This window comes from Melospiza georgiana, chromosome 6 (genome assembly GCF_028018845.1).
Source record: "Melospiza georgiana isolate bMelGeo1 chromosome 6, bMelGeo1.pri, whole genome shotgun sequence".
Taxonomy (NCBI): Eukaryota; Metazoa; Chordata; class Aves; order Passeriformes; family Passerellidae; genus Melospiza; species Melospiza georgiana.
The window spans coordinates 29,481,132-29,499,663 of NC_080435.1; the positions used below are offsets into that span (position 1 = coordinate 29,481,132).

General features: G+C 42.3%; 1 protein-coding gene across 5 annotated transcripts in view; it reads left to right on the forward strand.

Annotated features, from left to right (window-relative positions):
- MPPED2 (metallophosphoesterase domain containing 2) overlaps nucleotides 1-17,188 on the forward strand; it is a 121,223-nt gene extending 104,035 nt beyond the window's left edge. For all 5 annotated transcript variants that reach the window (XM_058027088.1, XM_058027092.1, XM_058027091.1 and 2 more), the window contains exons 5-7: nucleotides 10,105-10,220; nucleotides 13,421-13,534; nucleotides 16,993-17,188. In XM_058027088.1, the coding sequence (XP_057883071.1) occupies nucleotides 10,105-10,220; nucleotides 13,421-13,534; nucleotides 16,993-17,111 (349 nt within the window). In that variant the 3' untranslated portion in view covers nucleotides 17,112-17,188. The remainder of the gene's footprint in view (nucleotides 1-10,104; nucleotides 10,221-13,420; nucleotides 13,535-16,992) is intronic.
- Nucleotides 17,189-18,532: the final 1,344 nt, after the last annotated feature.

Sequence of the window (18,532 nt, forward strand, 5' to 3'; positions counted from 1 at the left end):
CCTGGGGTGGAAGCTTTGTCAATTTACATTTCCTGCACAGATAATGAGAGGAATGGAGGAAATTAATTTAAGATGTGGTACAACAGCATGTTATGATCACACTTACTCTGAGAAATCAAGCATCCAAGCATCATTCTCAAACATGCACAGTTGTTGAGCAAAATTGAATCAAAATTTTAGGCAGCTGGTTTGTTCCTTCTTTCTTTTGTTTCCTCTTTCCCTTGGCATGTCCCTGGGAGCAGAGATTTGATTTATGTTGTGGTGAGCTTCAGGACCAGAGAGCTCCTTCCTCTAGACAGATATTTGAAGGTTCTCTATGTTTTTTACGAAGACCACAGAATTTTGCCATAAGAACTTGAGTCATTTCAGTTCCTTTCTGTGCTGCAGCATCCTTTGATGATTCAAGGGCACGTGTGTCCTTCAATGTGGGATTGAAGGACTAAAAGGGCTCACTCCACAATGAGAAGCAGTTCTAAAAGTCAGTCCAGAGTGTGTTCTGGAGGTCTGAGCTCTGCCACAGTGCAGCACCACTGTGCTTAATGTCTGGATCCAATTGAGTCTGGTCCTAACTTAAGCCAGGTCTATCCTTGCAGCCAGACCCAGCTACACAGAGCAGATGTGTAAGGTCTGGTACTTGATTCTGTTCATAGGCCTTTGTAATTCTGTACTTTTTAAAAGTAGAATGAAATTAGCCCTTGAGTCAAGTTTGAATTATTTTCAATTTTTTTGAGGGGGATATTAAAATATCTCCCAGATCTCATTAAGTAAAGCCCTAAATAAAATAATTGCAATGCAGTTAGGCATTGGAAAGCCCCAGAAGGTTTGGAGGAAATTTCCTTTGATGAGCAATTTGGATACTTAAACAAAAGTTGCCTGGATCATAAACTTGAGAAATTCACCTAGTCCCTTCCTGTTCTTTCCAGTGGTGATGTCCACTGCTCTGCCTCACTGTGTTCTTTACTGCTGTGCTCTTTGTCCTGCTGTCCTCAGTGCCTCTGTGACATTACTGGGTTCCAACCTCCTGCTCCTTTGCTCTCAAGCCTCTTAAACCCTGGTGTATTTTTATTTGTTTTCTAACTAAATTTTTGGGTTCTTTTCTTTTTACTAAAGCACATCTTCCCCACAGATGAGTTTTTATAAAAACTGTGGTGTGACAGTGTTCACAGGGGTCTCAGGTTGAGGGAAGAGATAAGGATCTGACTCCATGTATCAGAAGGCTTGATTTATTATTTTATGATATATATTACATTAAAACTATACTAAAAGAACAGAAGAAAGGATTTCATCAGAAGGCTGGCTAAGAATAGAATAAGAAGGAATGATAACAAAGGCTCTGGCTCAGACTTTCTGTCTGAGCCAGCTGGGCTGTGATTGGCCATTAATTAGAAACAACCAACATGGACCAGTCACAGATGCATCTGTTGCATTTCACAGCAGCAGATAATCAATGTTTACATTTTGTTCCTGAGGCCTCCCAGCTTCTCAGGAGGAAAACTCCTAAGGAAAGGATTTTTCATAAAAGATGTCTGTGACACTGTGGTGTTCTGGTATTGTTAACACGAATGGACAATCCTTGGCAAAAAGGGTCAGACATAGGGTAGGAGATGTCAGTGGCTGGTGTGGACCATCAGAGAGGAGAAATAAGTGAGAGGTATCCACAGAGGTGGTAGATTTGGCTGCAGATTTGGGGGCCAGAGCTCATTCCCTGTCAATAACAGCAGGAGCAGCCTGGAGGCAGAGATGTGCAGACACTGAGAGAGGGGAGATGCAGGAGGGAATTCTTTCCATGTTCCATTTGTATGGATGGCTAAAGCTGCACTTGCTGCTGTCCTGTTCCTGTTTGATGTGATAATCTGGTCCACATCAGCACATCCATGGAGCAGGATGAATGGCAGCACTAAAGGTCCTGGGTTTTTCACAGCTCTCACAGATCCAGGGCTGAATCTGTGTCTGACAGGAGTTTAAACTCAAACCTGCACTGGCCAGTTGGTACAGTCAGAAATTGAGAATTGCCTGGGGCAAGGAGGATGCCAGGTCATGCTGGCTGCTGAGGGGATCCTGCAGCTCCTCATTCCCTGCTCCCCAGGGAAAAGGCACTGCAGGGCTGCTTCCCTCCAAACTCACTGCAGGATGGGGCGTCCTGCGCCTCAAATGCTTTGTCATTTAGATAACCAGAGGTTAGAGACTGTGAGTTAGAGAGAGAAAAATCTGCAAAGCAGAACCAATCAAAACAACCAGCAGGTTGTTGAGGTTTCAGGTTTTTCTGACCTTGTGAAAATAGCTGAACTATGTTTTAGAGACTTCCTGAGTGAAGTGCAGGCTGGTAATGAGAAGGTACATGGCTAACATAATTGCAGCACTGATGATTCACTTCTGTGAGAGCTTCAGCTGTTTAAAGATGCAGGGTAAGCAAAATCCCAAGGAACCAGTGCTCCTTTCTGTTCTGTGTTATTATTCTCACTTTCTAAATGGGACACTGAGGCACAGCAGGTGAGGGCTGGTGGGAATGGCATCCAGCTGGAGCCCCCAGGCTGTGCCTCTCACCCATGTCACAGCACTGCACATAATGAGCACATTTAGGAAACAATTTAGCCTTTACCATTTCCTGCTGGTTGCTACATTATGAAAAAGCATTTGAATCTTCACTTTAAAAAGGAGCTTCACCCAAAAAAGTGCTTTAGACACTGAAAGCAGGTTTCAGTGGCTTTACAGAAGCTGCTGTAAAATGTGCTTCCTCAATGTGATGCCTTGTGCAGGCTGCCCTGGAGCAGAGGCTGGACAGAGCTACAGAATAAAGCAGGGATTGATTCAAAGCATCTCCTCCATGGATCCACCTTGGGCAGCACCAGAGCCCAGCCAGGGCTGCACCCAAGATGACCCAAAATGGCCCCAAAATGCACGAGCGCTCCCGGGCTCTCTCCCTGGGATCAGTTCTGCTCCATTTGCACCTTGCAGTTCATTGTCCCATTCCAGCTTTAGCCCAGGCACTCCCACCCTGCTTGTTTTTCTCTCTGCAGCCCACGGGGTTTGTGCTCTGGGGCTGAGATTGGGATCATTTGTCCTTGGTGCCCAGCTGGAGCAGGAATTGTTTTGTCTCCCTGCTCTGTGCACAGAGCTCACCATCCCTGAATGTGGAGCCCAGAGCCACACACTAAAGCAGCACAGAATGTGAAAAATAGAAAAGCTGAAACCTGAGGCTTCAAATGCATTGTGCACTTGCTCTGCTCAGTGTTTTGTCTGGATGATGCCCCAGGCTCTCCCCTCCTGCCATTGTCCCTGTCCCTGTGAGTGCATTCCCATGGGACAGTGTGTGCTGCTGGCCCTGGCAAACCCTGTGTGTGTGCCCTTGGGGCCAGGGGGCACTGAAACCTCCTCCTTCTCCTCCTTCTCCTTCTCCCTGCACAAAGTCACTGCTGGTGGCTGTTTTGTCACTTTGTCTCTGGTTTCTGTTGTTGAGATGACCCCGAGATATTAGAAAGTCTCTTTTTCCCAGCCCCGCAACCGAAGAAGTTGAGATTCCTCAGTTCTGCTTTTCAGGGTTGTTTATTTTCTCTTATCTGTTACATTCTTTCTCTGACCGCTCTTGGGGTGGTGTTAACTAAGCACTCCATGTACCTTATTTACATAATTTTCCAATACCTATCACCTATGTTAGACAGTCTGTCTCTACTCTAAACCAATCCAAAAGTGTCACCATCACAGCAGAAGATGGAGGACAAGAAGGAGAAAGACAGGACATGCCCAGATTCCTCCATCTTGCCTCCTGAATCCCCATTCTAAATCCCCAAATTTCTACTTTTTCCCCCTGTGGTAAATTCACTATCATTCTATTCAAACCCTTGTGGCCTGTAACTCTTCACACAAGGTTGGTAATTGTTTCCAGGGGCTAAAATCAAAGGCACAGGTGTTTGTGACTCTGTGCCAAGGTCTCTGAGCCCCCTGCCAGGGTCTCCAATCACCCAGGGCAGCCAGAGGAATGTTCTGGGTCCGGACAACTTTGCTGTCCTGCTGGCTCAGGAGGGGAGTGGGTGCTTTGGGGATGTGTCTGTAGGGTGGTCCCATGGGGTTCACAGGGGTCTCAGGATGAGCAAAGGAATGAGGATCTGACTCCACGTTTCAGAAGGCTTGAGTTATTATTTTATGATATATATTACATTAAAACTACACTAAAAGAATAGAAGAAAGGATTTCATCAGAAGGCTGGCTAAGAATAGAATCGGAAGGAATGATAACAAAGGTTTGTGGCTGGGCTCTCTGTCTGAGCCAGCAGACTGTGATTGGCCATTAATTAGAAACAACTCTGAGACCAATCACAAATGCACCTGTTGCATTCCACAGCAGCAGATAATCAATCATTTTGTTCCTGAGGCCTCCCAGCTTCTCAGGAGGAAAACTCCTAAGGGAAAGGATTTTCCATAAAAGATGTCTGCAACACACCACTCCAGGGCTGCTCATCCCTGTCCTGTGCCACCAGCTCTGCTCTGCTGCTGGAGCTGCCTCCCTGCCCCGTGAGCCAGGGCTGTGTGCTCCCTTTGAATGCTGATAAAAATAGAGAGCATTTTGTTGTTGTTATTGGTGGTGTGGAAGTGCTTCCCACTGGGTAGATGCTCCCTCAGCTGTTATCCTGTGCAGGGAGACAGAATGAGATTTTTGCCTCCTGTGCACTTTACTCATTGGATTAAAGATAAAATTGAAGCTTTCCTAAAAGACTGTGTATCCTTAAAAATGAATGAATACCTGGGATTAAAGACCTACGAGATAATTCATTTTTCTAATCCTGTTCAGAAGTAACTATTGAAATAAATGGATTTGCTGGTGGAGTCAAGAGGAAAATGTGAATATAGAAGGTCTCCCTGTACATTTACCTTTTGAGTTGTTGAGCTCTGAGGATCAGGTAATTAAATTCATGAGTCAGAGAAGAGATGAAAGTGGGTTGTAGGAGTTGCCACCCTTCAAAAGCTTAAAAGTTGACATTTCTGTGCTACCTGGGTGAACGTGGCTGTGACTTTGTGTCCCCTTTGCCCATGTGCTAGTGTTGGTTCTGAGGTGAATGCACCAAGGAGCAGTTGTGATCTTTTTGTGCCAGGAAATCATGCTCCATGGCTGTGCTTTTGTTGCAGGTTTGTTTTGGGTGTTTTTTAATGTATTAGTGAAATAATAAAGCTGTACAGTGCTCACCTGGGAGAAGGGAGATCAGGTCACCTGCTGAAGCTGCAGCTCCCTGCTGCTGGAAGCAAGATGGATTAGTCCAGGGATTCTCCCAGTGCACCTAGAAAAATTTAATTTTTTAAGAAACAAATTAAAAATTGAAAAGGAGGATGAGCCTTGTTGGGAAGTTTAGCATTCCCTCCCTCCTGGCACGATGTCCAGCAGTGTCTGCAGCTCTTGCAGCACGAGGTGTGAAGATAATTTGCAGCCTCCTCCTTTGAATTTCAGACAAGCTTCCAAAAGGCCAGGTGGAGGGGGATCTGTCGGGATTCCTGTGCAGGAATGAGGAGCTGAGGAGAGCTCAGGGATGGGCCAGGTCTCTGCCCCTCGTGAGGATATTCCCTGTGCCGCATCTGGTGCCAGCACAGCCTCTCTCCCCAGTGATGAGGTGTGACCGTGTTCACAGGGGTTCTTGGATGAGGGAAGAGATGGAGATCTGACTCCATGTTTCAGAAGGCTTGATTTATTATTTTAAATAATAAAATTTATAATATATTATATATATTACATTGAAACTATACTAAAAGAATAGAAGAAAAGGTTTTCACAGAAGGCTGGCTAAGAATAGAATAGAAAGGAATGATAACAAAGGTTTGTGTCTGGGACTCTGTCTGAGCCAGCTGGGCTGTGATTGGCCATTAATTATAAACAACCAACATGGACCAATCACAGATGCACCTGTTGCATCTCACAGCAGCTGATAATCAATGCTTACATTTTTGTTCCTGAGGCCTCTCAGCTCCTCAGGAGTAAAAATCCTAAGGAAAGGGTTTTTCATGAAAAGATGTCTGCAACAATGAGGGAGCGCTGCACTCAGGGCGGGCTGAGCTGTCAGGGGAGCTCTTGGGGAGCAGGAATTCCTCTGGGGCTTTGCTGGCATGTGGGGGAAGCTGTGAGCTGTGGTTCTGAGGAGCAGAGCCTCAATTAGGTTCCTCTGCACACAGGCTGTGTTCTGGTCCACCAAACCTAAAATGACAAAATCATTTGTAATCTCTCATTACCGGTCCCTGTGGGTTTGCCATCCACGCCTCCCCTGTGGCATTATTCAGCATCATATTATCCATTAAAAAAAACTTGGTTTTTTTTATTATTAAATTCAATAACTTCTTGCTGTTGCCAGCTATACTTAAAAAAATGAAGTTTTAGGAATTAGCTGAAATATTTGACTCAGAGATCCATAGGAAAAAAGAATTAGGTCAGATCTGAAATATTGCTGCTAATGACTACGTAGCCTTCATTACTTACTTGTGTTTGATTGTAGTTTGCCATGAGTGGGTAATATGTGCTTTTACCCCTCTGATTCTCTCTCCCACCCCATGGGAGGCAAGGAAAAGGGCTGTGGGGTTAAACCATGACAGTGCAGCCAAAATTCCTCATCTACATTTCTTCCTAGACAACCTAGGAAGTGGTTTCTCACAGTAAGTAATCAGCTTGAAAATACATTGCAGAAGGCACCTAACTCTGTGCACAATTCTTTTTTTCTAAGTTATTTAGACATTGAGAGTGACTCTGTTTGACTCTTGTGTATGCAAAAAAGGCACTAGCAGCAGTGAAATCTCCCTCTGTGATCCACAGAGCAGGCTTTGTGTTTCCTGCAGGAACTTGGAGTTTGCTGGGGTGACCAGCCACTCCCAGGGCTCACAGCACACCGACCCCATCCCATGCTCACTGGAATTGGAATTGGAGAAGGGAAGAGAATTTTTACTTTACACTGATGCAGTTTGTCTTATTTTCCCCATCAGGTCACCTTCCCTGGTGTTCCTGAGCCTGTGCCACGCAGCTCTTTGGCTTCTTGGTGCTGTTCTGAGCACATCCTTGGCTTTCTGGCAAAGCCTGAGCCCCCTCCAAAACAGGGACCCTCAGTCTGCTTGGCCAGCCTGCAGTGCTGTCAGGAATTCACTGTTTCATGTTTTAAAAGCCTGAAGCCTAAATCTGTAATCCAGGTGTTCTTCAGTCGTGCCTGCTCCTCTCTTTGATTTACCCCTTTTGTATAAAAATCTTTAGTATATTAAGTAAGTACTTGACCATTTTTTTTTTTTGTGCATAATGAGGAAGGTTTCTCAAAAGTTTTCTTCCCATGTGGCGCCTGTTAGTCACAGCTAATTACAGAGGTTGGTGAATGAGGAATATATCTGAGCTCAGGTTCCCCTCCTCCTCTTTCCACAGTGCTTCAGAAGAAAATAAAATAAAAATCCTGCAGACAAATCCAGTTTGTTTTTTTTTTTTTTTTCCTGTGGTCATGGTCTCCAAAGAGCTCCAGCGAAATCACAGATGTGGTTTCACATTTCAGCTTTAACAATGTTGTAATAACTACAGTCTTATCTGCAGGAGAAATGCAAGTGGGGAAAGAATCATTAATTGACAGTGAAAAGTTTGACCCCAGCTCTGTGTGTTTGTTTGTTTTAAGCAGCTGAATGTTTAGCCAAACCATATTTTAACTTCTGATATTTTAATCTCCATAGGTTAAAATCTAGGAATGTTGTAGGAAGGGATATTTTAACTTCTGCCTGCAGCCCTGAAGGTTACAATAATCTCCATGGGTTAAAACTCAGGAATGTTATAGGAAGGGGAACTTGGATAGGTGTTTCAGGAAAGCAGAAATTCTTGTGGTTCAAAGCCAAGACACAGCCTTCAATTTTAACCCAGCTGCACACAAACCTTGGTGGGACCTTGCTTTAAACCCAGGAGGGTTTTTGGGTGTTTTGGTGGGTGCAGAGCAAGGCAGCTGTGAGAGGTGAAGCCTCTCCTGTGGCTGAGGAGCCCACGGCTCGCATGAAATGTTTGGCTAACATCTAATTTTCCTGCCTTTTGTCAGTGTTCATTGAGGAAGTCTGCTGGCCTGAATGAGTTCCTGTGTGTGTGTGTAGTATGAGCATTATGCAGCAGGACTACATGGGATATGTCTATTATCTGTCACAAAGGCACCAGTGACCTTCCTGCCCCTATATTAGTAGTGCCTGCTGGTTTTCCATCCTGCCAGTTGTCAGGAATGCAGATCATCCCCAGAGCTGGGTACAGCCCTCATTGGTCAAACTGGTGTCTCAGCAAAACTAAATGCTTTCATTATAAGAAAAATTAAAAGTTAGAGATGTCGTCTCAGCAGGACATTCTCACTCAAATACATATTTGAGGCTGGAAAAATGAATAATTTTGAGGGCAGGGGAGGCAGAGTACATAATGAAATTACACAGGACTCGAATGATCTCTGTTTTAACAGGTATGGCTGTTTTCAAGGTTGGTTTGTGGTTGTTCTTTGCCCCCAGATTTGTTTTCTGTTTTCAGAACTGCAGCACACAGGAGACTTCAGGAGTAGCCTGAACTTTCAGAATAATGGGCTAGGTCTGGAGAATCCTACCTAAAACTTTCAAAAATATGGGCTAGGACAGGAGAATCCCACCTAGAACTTTCAGAAATATGGGCTAGGACAGGAGAATCCTACCTAGAACCTTCAGAAATATGGGCTAGAACAGGAGAATCCTACCCAGAACTTTCAGAAATATGGGCTAGGACAGGAGAATCCTACCCAGAACTTTCAGAAATATGGGCTAGGATAGGAGAATCCTACCCAGAACTTTCAGAAATATGACCAGGGCTAGGACAGGAGAATCCCACCTAGAATCTTCAGAAATATGGGCTAGGACAGGAGAATCCCACCTAGAACCTTCAGAAATATGGGCTAGGACAGGAGAATCCTACCTAGAACCTTCAGAAATATGACCAGGGCTAGGACAGGAGAATCCCACCTAGAACTTTCAGAAATATGGGCTAGGACAGGAGAATCCCACCTAGAAATCAAAGTCTAAAACTTTTGCCTGAGCTCTAGGAAACACACACACAGATGGAAACTCTTAAAATTAGTACAATACTAAGAAAGGTTATTGGTAACATATCTAAATAGTCCTGTATTTCGTCAGTGTGCTTGTTTGATAGGGAAAGGGTTTATTACGATAGACCGTATCAAAATTATGTGTTGAAAAAGTTCTATGTTAAAAAAATACTAGAAAATGTGCTTTTCATTGCTACATGCTTGGGTTGGTAGATAAAGTGTCTCAGAACAACTCTGTGGTCCCCTGGAAAACACTGAGGTTGTCAGTTTTCCTTGAGAAATGCTAGATTTCATTCTTTAAATTTTATTATTATTTTAATTTTATTATTTAAATTTTATTAATATAATAAAATACTAAATATTATTATTTAAATTATAATATATAAGTGAAAATATTTATAAGTAAAAAAATATTTTACTATTGAAATTATAAGATCCTTTTAAAAAGCCACTATAAGGCTAAACATTGTGCAAATGTTTATTTCTTTTATAATTTTTATTGTTTTCCTGTATGTCTAGGAGGCTCAGGGGTTCAAACCCCAGTTTTGTGAGTGTTCAGGTAATAAAAGTGCTGAAAGGAGCAAGGTTGAGTTTAGTGAGATGCCACAGTGGCACAGGTGGTGCTGCCCCATTGAGCCTCTTGTTGAACTGCTGCCCTGTGTTGAGATAAACTGATTTTTGCCTCCAAAAAAACGTTTGGGTTGTTTTGGTAGTTAGCATAGGGAAGGAGTTCTTATGGTTGAACATTCCCATACTTTGATAAAAAGCTTGAGATTTAGACTTTGTTATTTTAGTGTTTTTTCCTTTCTCTATAGTGAGAAAATGCCCCCAGGGCTGAATGCACTCAAGGTACAAAAACAACTTCAGACATTAATCTAAATTCAAATGGACATTTAATCATATGTGTGTATGTATTTAAATCAGTGTGTGTTAGAGGCATCCCCTTCAAAAAAGGCTGTCTGCAGGTAATCTCTAAAGCACAGAAATTGTTTTAATTCAGAAAAAAAATTGGAGAAGGGAAGAAATTTTTTTATTTTACACTGATGCAGTTTGTCTTATTTTCCCCAAAGGACACCATGGTTTAATGGATGGGGCTTTAATCTACCCAGAGGTCAGTCTTTGCTAGACAAGTGGAACCTTATTCCTGAGGGAATTGATATACTAATGACACATGGACCTCCCCTTGGTAAGTGAAACAAAAGTTCTGTGTGATTTTATTTTTTGCGTGAGAATTTTACTTCCTAAGTTGATAATGCTGTAAGATATACTGTAATTGCACCCAGAGTAAAAACTTTCTGAAAGAAGTGGAAAATTATGATTAGGCTTAGCTGATCTGTTGAGTTTCCATAAAAAAAACTTGGTGTTTTTTTTTTCATTAAATTCAAGCTAGGGAAGATCAAATATCTGACACCATAACCATTATAGTATGACATTTTATTTAAGAGTAGTATTCATCTGACAACCAGTTTTCAATCCCTTATGACTTTTTAGAGATTGACTAAAACTTTTGAAACCTTTTCTCACTACAGTGTCGTGTCATTTTAAGGTTTGAGAGCAGCAGTCAAGAGTTTGGAACTTTGCAGTCACACATTCTCCTTGATAATGCCCTTGTAAACTTTGAATATGTAAGAATAGTTTTAAAGGTATTAATTGGCTCATAAAAATTTGTGAAGGAATAAAATTATGTTCTTAGATAATTGTTCCTAACTTGATTTAATGACAGGTGAGCACCAGCCACTGAATGCATAATTTGTTTCTTCATTAGGCAGCTAAAGTTTCTCATTTAGTTGAGTTTTGCTTTTCTTCTCAGTGTGAGTCATTGGCTGAGCTCAGGTTTAAGATTTAAACTAAGCCCTGCTGGGTTTACAGCAACTGAGACTCATACAAATGTCACTTACCAGATCACCATGAGAAAGTGTGGCAGTGGCTTCATTGCCCTTACTGTAAGAAGAATGATTTTTGTCGAGGTTTTAGGGTTTTTGTCAGGGTTTTAGGAAGTTCTTGTAACCCAAGGGGTCACACGATCACAGGAAGTGGCCAAATCACAGTCACTTACTATATTTGTGGTAGTGAATATGTAAAATCTTCTCACAATTGCATTTTAATAGAATAAACCAGCATTTTAAGTCCTTTCAGGCTGGCTCAGTGTTCTTTTGGAGCTTCTTGGTGACTGTGGAGTCAGGAATTAATGCACGCTTCAAAAACCACTAAGTTGTGTTTTTTTACCACAATTAAGTTAAGAGTCAGCAATCCAAGCTAAGGGGGAAAAAAAGAAAACTCCACAAAAAGTTTTTGACCAATGCACTTACTGCTCCTTTTATATTCTGGTTAGTTTTTAATGCTACCTAGAGAATGTTGTAAGAAGATCAGCAAATTCCCTTTAACCTTGCTGGAGCTGCCAGTGGCTGCAAACCAGGGCCTTGAAGAGCACTCTCTTAATCACTTCATTTTCCCAAAGAAGAAAAAAAAACAAAACCCCAAAACCCAAGTGTGTTTATAATGTTTCATGGGTGCTGTTTTACATGGGTTGCTCATCCACCTGCTCTGAACTGGGTTCATACAGAAATACTGTGATGCTGCAGACACCAATGAGTGATGTCATTGAACAAGCCTGCTTAAATTTTGTGTTTGATGGATATAATGAAGCTCAGTTTCAAAAGGTTGGCACTGTGTCTTAACCACAGACACAGATTTGGTGTCAGTACTGTTCCTAAAATGAGGGGCTCTAGGACTCAGCCTGCATGGTTACATTGATAAAATACTGGTTTTTAAATAAGTGTTTACTTATTAATGTTAAGTCAATATTAAGGGAAGTAGAGCTGTAACTGGACTCTTTGGCCACTCTAAAATTTAGCCAAGCTCATGTTTTTACCAAAGTCAGTAGAATGGTGCTGCAGCTGGATGTGGCTCCTGATTTCCCTTTCATTGCTCCTCATTCCCTTGTCCTGCTGATGTTTTCCATGCCAGTCCAGGCAGCAGGCTCCTGCAGGGACTCATGGCAGCTTTTTACATTGATCTGTAAAATCTTTTTACATTTTTCTGTACTGTCCAGAAGACCAAGTGGCAGCGTGGTCTGTGACCGTGTTCACAGGGGTGTCAGGATGAGGGAAGAGATGAGGATCTGACTCCATGATTCAGAAGGCTGATTTATTATTTTATGATATATATTACATTAAAACTATACTAAAAGAATAGAAGAAAGGATTTCCTCAGAAGGCTGGCTAAGAATAGAATCAGAAGGAATGATAAAAAAGGTTTGTGGCTCAGCTCTCTGTCTGAGCCAGCTGACTGTGATTGGCCATTAATTAGAAATATCTAATTTAGCCCAGTCAAAGATCCACCTGTTGCAGCAGATAATCAATGTTTACATTTTGTTCCTGAGGCCTCACAGCTTCTCAGGAGGAAAAATCCTAAGGAAAGGATTTTTCATAAAAGATGTCTGCGAGAGTGGTCAATTAGCACTGGCTTGTTGGGAGTTGCTTTGCAACTTTTGCACAGTGATGAGGGCTCAGAAGTGGCCTGATGGCTGCAGACCACATCCTCCAGAAGCTGTGGGAATCTGTATTTTAAATCTTTGGGATTGAGAGGTGACTCAGCTCATCTTCTTGAGCTATGACATGTTCACAGCGGTTTTCAGGTGAGGGAAGAGATGAGAATGTTGACTCTACGTTCAGAAGGCTTGATTTATTATTTTATTATATACATTACATTAAAACTATACTAAAAAGAATAGAAGAAAATTTTTATCTCAGAAGGCTAGCTAAGCTAAGAATAGAATAGAAAAGAATGATAACAAAAAGGCAGCTGTTTCAGACTCTGTCCGAGACAGCTGGGCCTTGATGGGCCATTAATTATAAAGATCTAACATGGGCCAATCAAAAATCCACTTGAGGCATTCTGCAGCAGCAGACAATCATTGTTTACATTTTGTCCCTGAAGCCTCTCAGCTTCTCAAGAAGAAAAAATCTTAAAAGAAAGATTTTGCATGAAAAGATGTCTGTGACGCTGAGCTGTTTCATTTCTGGAGTAACCACGGAGCTGAATGCTGTCAGAGCCAGGGGAAAGGGAAGAAAAATCTGCAGCAGTGCCAGGAAAAATCTGCAGCAGTGCCTGGGGTTTCAAGGTGGAAGAAACCTATAGTTCAAAAAAAAAAAAAAAAAACAAATCACATCCAGGAAAAATATTAATGCAGGTGGAGGGAGGAAATCTTAAGGAAGGCAAAGTGATAGTGAAAAACATTTCTTAAAAGCCATTGTGTGCTTTAATGGAGAGGTTATGACTGGAGATAATGGAATAAACCCTGTGTGAATGATGACTTCCTGAAAGAATAGGTGAAACCTCTCCTGAATAGAGGAAATTAATGCACTCATTGCTTTTTGCCTCCAGGTTTCCGAGACTGGGTTCCCAAGGAGCTGCAGAGAGTGGGCTGTGTGGAGCTGCTGAACACAGTGCAGAGGAGAGTCAGGCCCAAGCTGCATGTCTTTGGTGGGATTCATGAAGGTGAGCAGCAGAGCTGTTCCCGGCTTCAGCTTCCATTTCCAGAGGCACATTTTGATGGTGTATTGCAGTGGGTAATGGCAGATTGCATTAAAGTAAAGGAGGGAGTTCAGGGAAGTAAATGCCTGTGTGGCACTTTGTGAATTTATTCCAGAATTAAAGCAGACTCTTTCAGGAATGTGTGCTACATTTAGCCACCTACATCTTTCACCGTGCTGCAAAGGTTGTTCCATGCAGGTTATTTGAAAGCAATTCAAGTTTTGACAAACTCTGCTAGAGAAACAGATGAGATTCCCCACACTTGAGAGCCAAAATGAAAATTATCCCCGTTACTCCCAGCACAGGAGCTAGGAAAGATGCTGGAGGAGAAAAAGGAAATGTGCAGACAACTTGCTGCCTCTCCTCACCTCCCTCAGGGTATGAGGGGAAGCAGAAAGGAGGGCATGTGGAGTCAGGCATCAGTGCCATGTTTTAGGGGAGATATTCCCCCTCTGTGGTTGCCAGCACAGGCAGTGTGAGCAGTGTGTCAGCCTCAGGAACAACCAGCTCAGTTTGTGGCACTGGGAGATTAAATACATTCTGGAGATACTTAAATATTTAATACAATTTTGTGGCTTTCATGTGGCTGAGAGACAAACACTAGGAGTTCTGCCTGAGAGAGAGTGTGAGACTTCATGACCCCAGAACTCAAAATTACACATTAAATGTTTTATATTCTCCCCCTGGAGGTTTCTCCATTGTCTCTAACTAGGTTCTCCATAGGCTTAAAGATTTCAGGACTTCATAAAAGCAAAATAAAAAGAGGACAGCTCTCTCTGCCAGTGGTGTTGGTTTTTCTGAAGCCCTTGTGACTTCATGAAATGATTTCCATGCCTGGCATCTGTAAATAAAGAGTTTGTACTGGGAATACTGACATGACCCTCTGCACAGAGGCATAAATAACAGTCCTTTAATGCGCCCATTAAAAAGATTGAGTATTTTGTACAAATATTAGTCCTCACATATTAAAAATAAATGAACATGGCAATACTCCCAGCTGAAATGTGTAAATTGTAAATTTGGGTGGTGAAACTTGTGGTTGTAATAGTGCTGAGGGTGTCTGAATGTACAGTACCATCATATGAGAAAGCAGAATGTTTAAATCTCCTGGGAAAGGTGGCAGGACATATTAAAAGCGAGCATTCAAATAAATTCTTGTAAAAATACCAGGAAAAATTTAAAGTGATTTCTAGTACTTACATAGAATAACATAAGAATGGCTTGCTTCAGTACAGGAAGAAATAGCAAAGTGTTAAGTGCATTATCTCAGGGTGCAATTAACTTCTATCCAGCCTCAGCTGAGATAAATATGCACCACATTCCCTTGAACCAACAGAGGCCATACACACATTTTGGTGATGCAGGTTTTTTCCTTGTTTGATAAGCAAAACAACCACAAACAAGGTTTTTCCCACCATGAGATGATCTAAATCAAAATTGCCAGTCTAAATAAATAAAGTGATACAGGTGGACAGGGAAGCAATTCTGAAGTGATTATTCTTTCTGATAGGCACTGTGGGTAGCTGTATTTATCTGAGCTTTCAGACAGCAGTGATCTGTACTCTATCATAATGGTTTGAAAGACAAAAACCTTTTTCCTCTGTGGGTTTGCAATGGGAAGCTTTCTTCCTCCATGATACTCTGGAGTGTTTCTTCCAATTTTTTTTTTAAGTGCATTTGGGCCAAATACTTCCTGGATGTTTTCAAGCTTCTTTGTTAGCTTTTTGTAGATGTCAGCTGAAAACACACCAACACTTTTATAAAATTCTTTTGAAATACATGTATAAATTAAATAATGGAACCATAGAATGGTTTAGATTGGAAGGGACTTTAGGATCATCTCATTCCAAGCCCTCTACCATGGACAGGGATGCTTTCCACTATCCCAGGTTGCTCTGAGCCCTGTCCAGCCTGGCTTTGAACACTTTGGGGTTGGGGCTGACACAGCTTCTCTGGGCAGCATGAGGATGTGAAAGTGTGTGTTCTTAACCTGCTGAGGAGCTCCTGAGGTCTCAGAAGCTGATGCCTCAGCTTTTGGCTTTCATATTTTTCACATTCTGTGCTGCTTTAGTGTGTGGCTCTGGGCTCCACATTCAGGGATGGTGAGCTCTGTGCACAGAGCAGGGAGACAAAACAATTCCTGCTCCAGCTGGGCACCAAGGACAAATGATCCCAATCTCAGCCCCAGAGCACAAACCCCGTGGGCTGCAGAGAGAAAAACAAGCAGGGTGGGAGTGCCTGGGCTAAAGCTGGAATGGGACAATGAACTGCAAGGTGCAAATGGAGCAGAACTGATCCCAGGGAGAGAGCCCGGGAGCGCTCGTGCATTTTGGGGCCATTTTGGGTCATCTTGGGTGCAGCCCTGGCTGGGCTCTGGTGCTGCCCAAGGTGGATCCATGGAGGAGATGCTTTGAATCAATCCCTGCTTTATTCTGTAGCTCTGTCCAGCCTCTGCTGCTCCAGGGCAGCCCACACAAGGCAGCGTGAGCAGCAGCTGGGCAGTGCTGGGATGAGGAGCAGGGTGATAAGGGCCAGCACGGGGGAGGTGACAGAGTTCAGGTTGTTTGTTGGGAGCAGGTGTTGAGGTTAAACCAAAGTTACTTTAAAATCTTTTGCTTCTGAATGGTCTTTTTCTTCTGACAGGCATGCAAGCTATAACTCACTAATTAAGTAATTAGAAAAAGAACATGTGTGGTTTGTGTTTCTGCCACACCCCGTTGCAAGAGAGGATATTCCAGGGGTAAAAAAAGGTTTGTACATAAACCAAAATGCCTGTTCTTATCTCAGACACAGCCCACTGGGTTTTTAATAGTTGAGTCTTTGTGGCAGAGGTACCAGCAGGGGCTGGTGTCATTTGAAGAGGTCAGTTTGGTTTTATTGCACAGCAGGGATGCCCCAGCAGCCTTGGGGTGTCCGTGTGTCCCTGGCAGTTGATACCTTGTGCAGGCTGCCCTGGAGCAGCAGAGGCTGGACAGAGCTACAGAATAAAGCAGGGATTGATTCAAAGCATCTCCTCCATGGATCCACCTTGGGCAGCACCAGAGCCCAGCCAGGGCTGCACCCAAGATGACCCAAAATGGCCCCAAAATGCACGAGCGCTCCCGGGCTCTCTCCCTGGGATCAGTTCTGCTCCATTTGCACCTTGCAGTTCATTGTCCCATTCCAGCTTTAGCCCAGGCACTCCCACCCTGCTTGTTTTTCTCTCTGCAGCCCACGGGGTTTGTGCTCTGGGGCTGAGATTGGGATCATTTGTCCTTGGTGCCCAGCTGGAGCAGGAATTGTTTTGTCTCCCTGCTCTGTGCACAGAGCTCACTGTCCCTGAATGTGGAGCCCAGAGCCACACACTAAAGCAGCACAGAATGGGGAAAATATAAAAGCTGAAACCCGAGGCATCCCAGTGAGTGTGTCCCTTGTCCCCACAGGTTATGGCATCATGACAGATGGCTACACCACCTACATCAATGCCTCCACGTGCACTGTCAGCTTCCAGCCCACCAACCCTCCCATCATCTTCGACCTTCCCACCCCTCAAGGATCCTGAAGCACTACTGGGGAAGGTCTATAAACTGCCATTTTCTAATTAAAAACTTACATTCATGTTTATTTCAAAATAGGGGCTAGGGGGGATTTTGGGGGAGCCGTGGGGGGTTTTGTTTTGGGGTGGGGTTTGGGATTTTTTTGTTTTGGTTTGGTTTTTTTATTTGTAAATTGCTGGTGCAAAAGAAACAGGAAGAGAAGTTAGAGGTTGTGCTTTTTGGAAATGCAGCATTCATTTTAAATTGATAAAGCATTGTGAATTTGTACAATGAATTTTGTTGTTCAATAAATTTGCCATTGTAAATTGTTATAGTGTTCTCAAAAGGACAGCCAAGCTTTCTTTTAATAAGTGAGAGACCTTATTTTAATATTATATTATAAGCTAAAAATAGGCAGCATTTAAATACACCCAAATTTGCACAACTTTTGTTATTGTCGGGTTTTTTTAAGTGTCTTCTTTTTCCCTAGGTTTAAATGTCAGCTTTTTATCTCAATTTATATCAATTTTTTTAGTAGCACAAACAGTGTTTTGGGGTCCATTTGCCTCTTGACATGTGTGCGTGTACTTTAACTTGTTTCTATTCATGGTAGAATACAGCAAGGGGAGAATAGACTTCTCAGTTGTTTGTCTCTACTTGCTTTATAAAGACTGATCTTGATAGCCACAGCCTGTATGTGATATCTACCTTCTGTTGTTTCTTTTTTTAAATTATTTTAGCTTTAAAAGACTGGGGGTGAAAGCTGCAAAGAGCAGGTATTTCATGCAGTAAAAAAAAAGAAAAAAAATTGTAAATGCGGACTCCTTTTAAATATGAATTTATATATATATGTATTTTTTGTGCATTATAACTAAGCTAGGATTTAATATTGCCAGTATAGCATCTGCAAAATTATGCTGTACAGCACATCTAAATTATGAAGGATGTGACATGTTTTTCCAAGTGCTCAAGGCCTTCAAGAGCCCGAGTTAAATCTTTGTTGTAGTTCAGGCATGTATAGAGTCAAATGGATACAATCAAGCCTAAATAAAATAAGGCTTAGTTGTCCTTTATATTTAAATATTCTTCTTGTCTTTTTTATTTCCTTTTTCTTATTTTGCACTGTGTGTAAATGCAATCTCACTAGCACAAAATATTGTTGCAGATAGTTATTTCTGTTCCACCACTGTAAATGCTATTGAGCTTCGTTCTGTTTTATGTTACCTTGTTAATGGAATTTAGAAAAGCAGTTGTTTCTTTAAAATTATTGTGATATTATATCTAGCGGCCTTTATATGCAAATAAAATTGCAAGATTTTTAAATACGTGGTTCAGGGGAATTCTGTGATTGTTTTCGTGGCATGGACGATTTTGGGGAGTGATGATAAAGGTAAGTAAGAAATTTTCTATTTCTCAACACATTTATATTGAATATATTTATATTCAT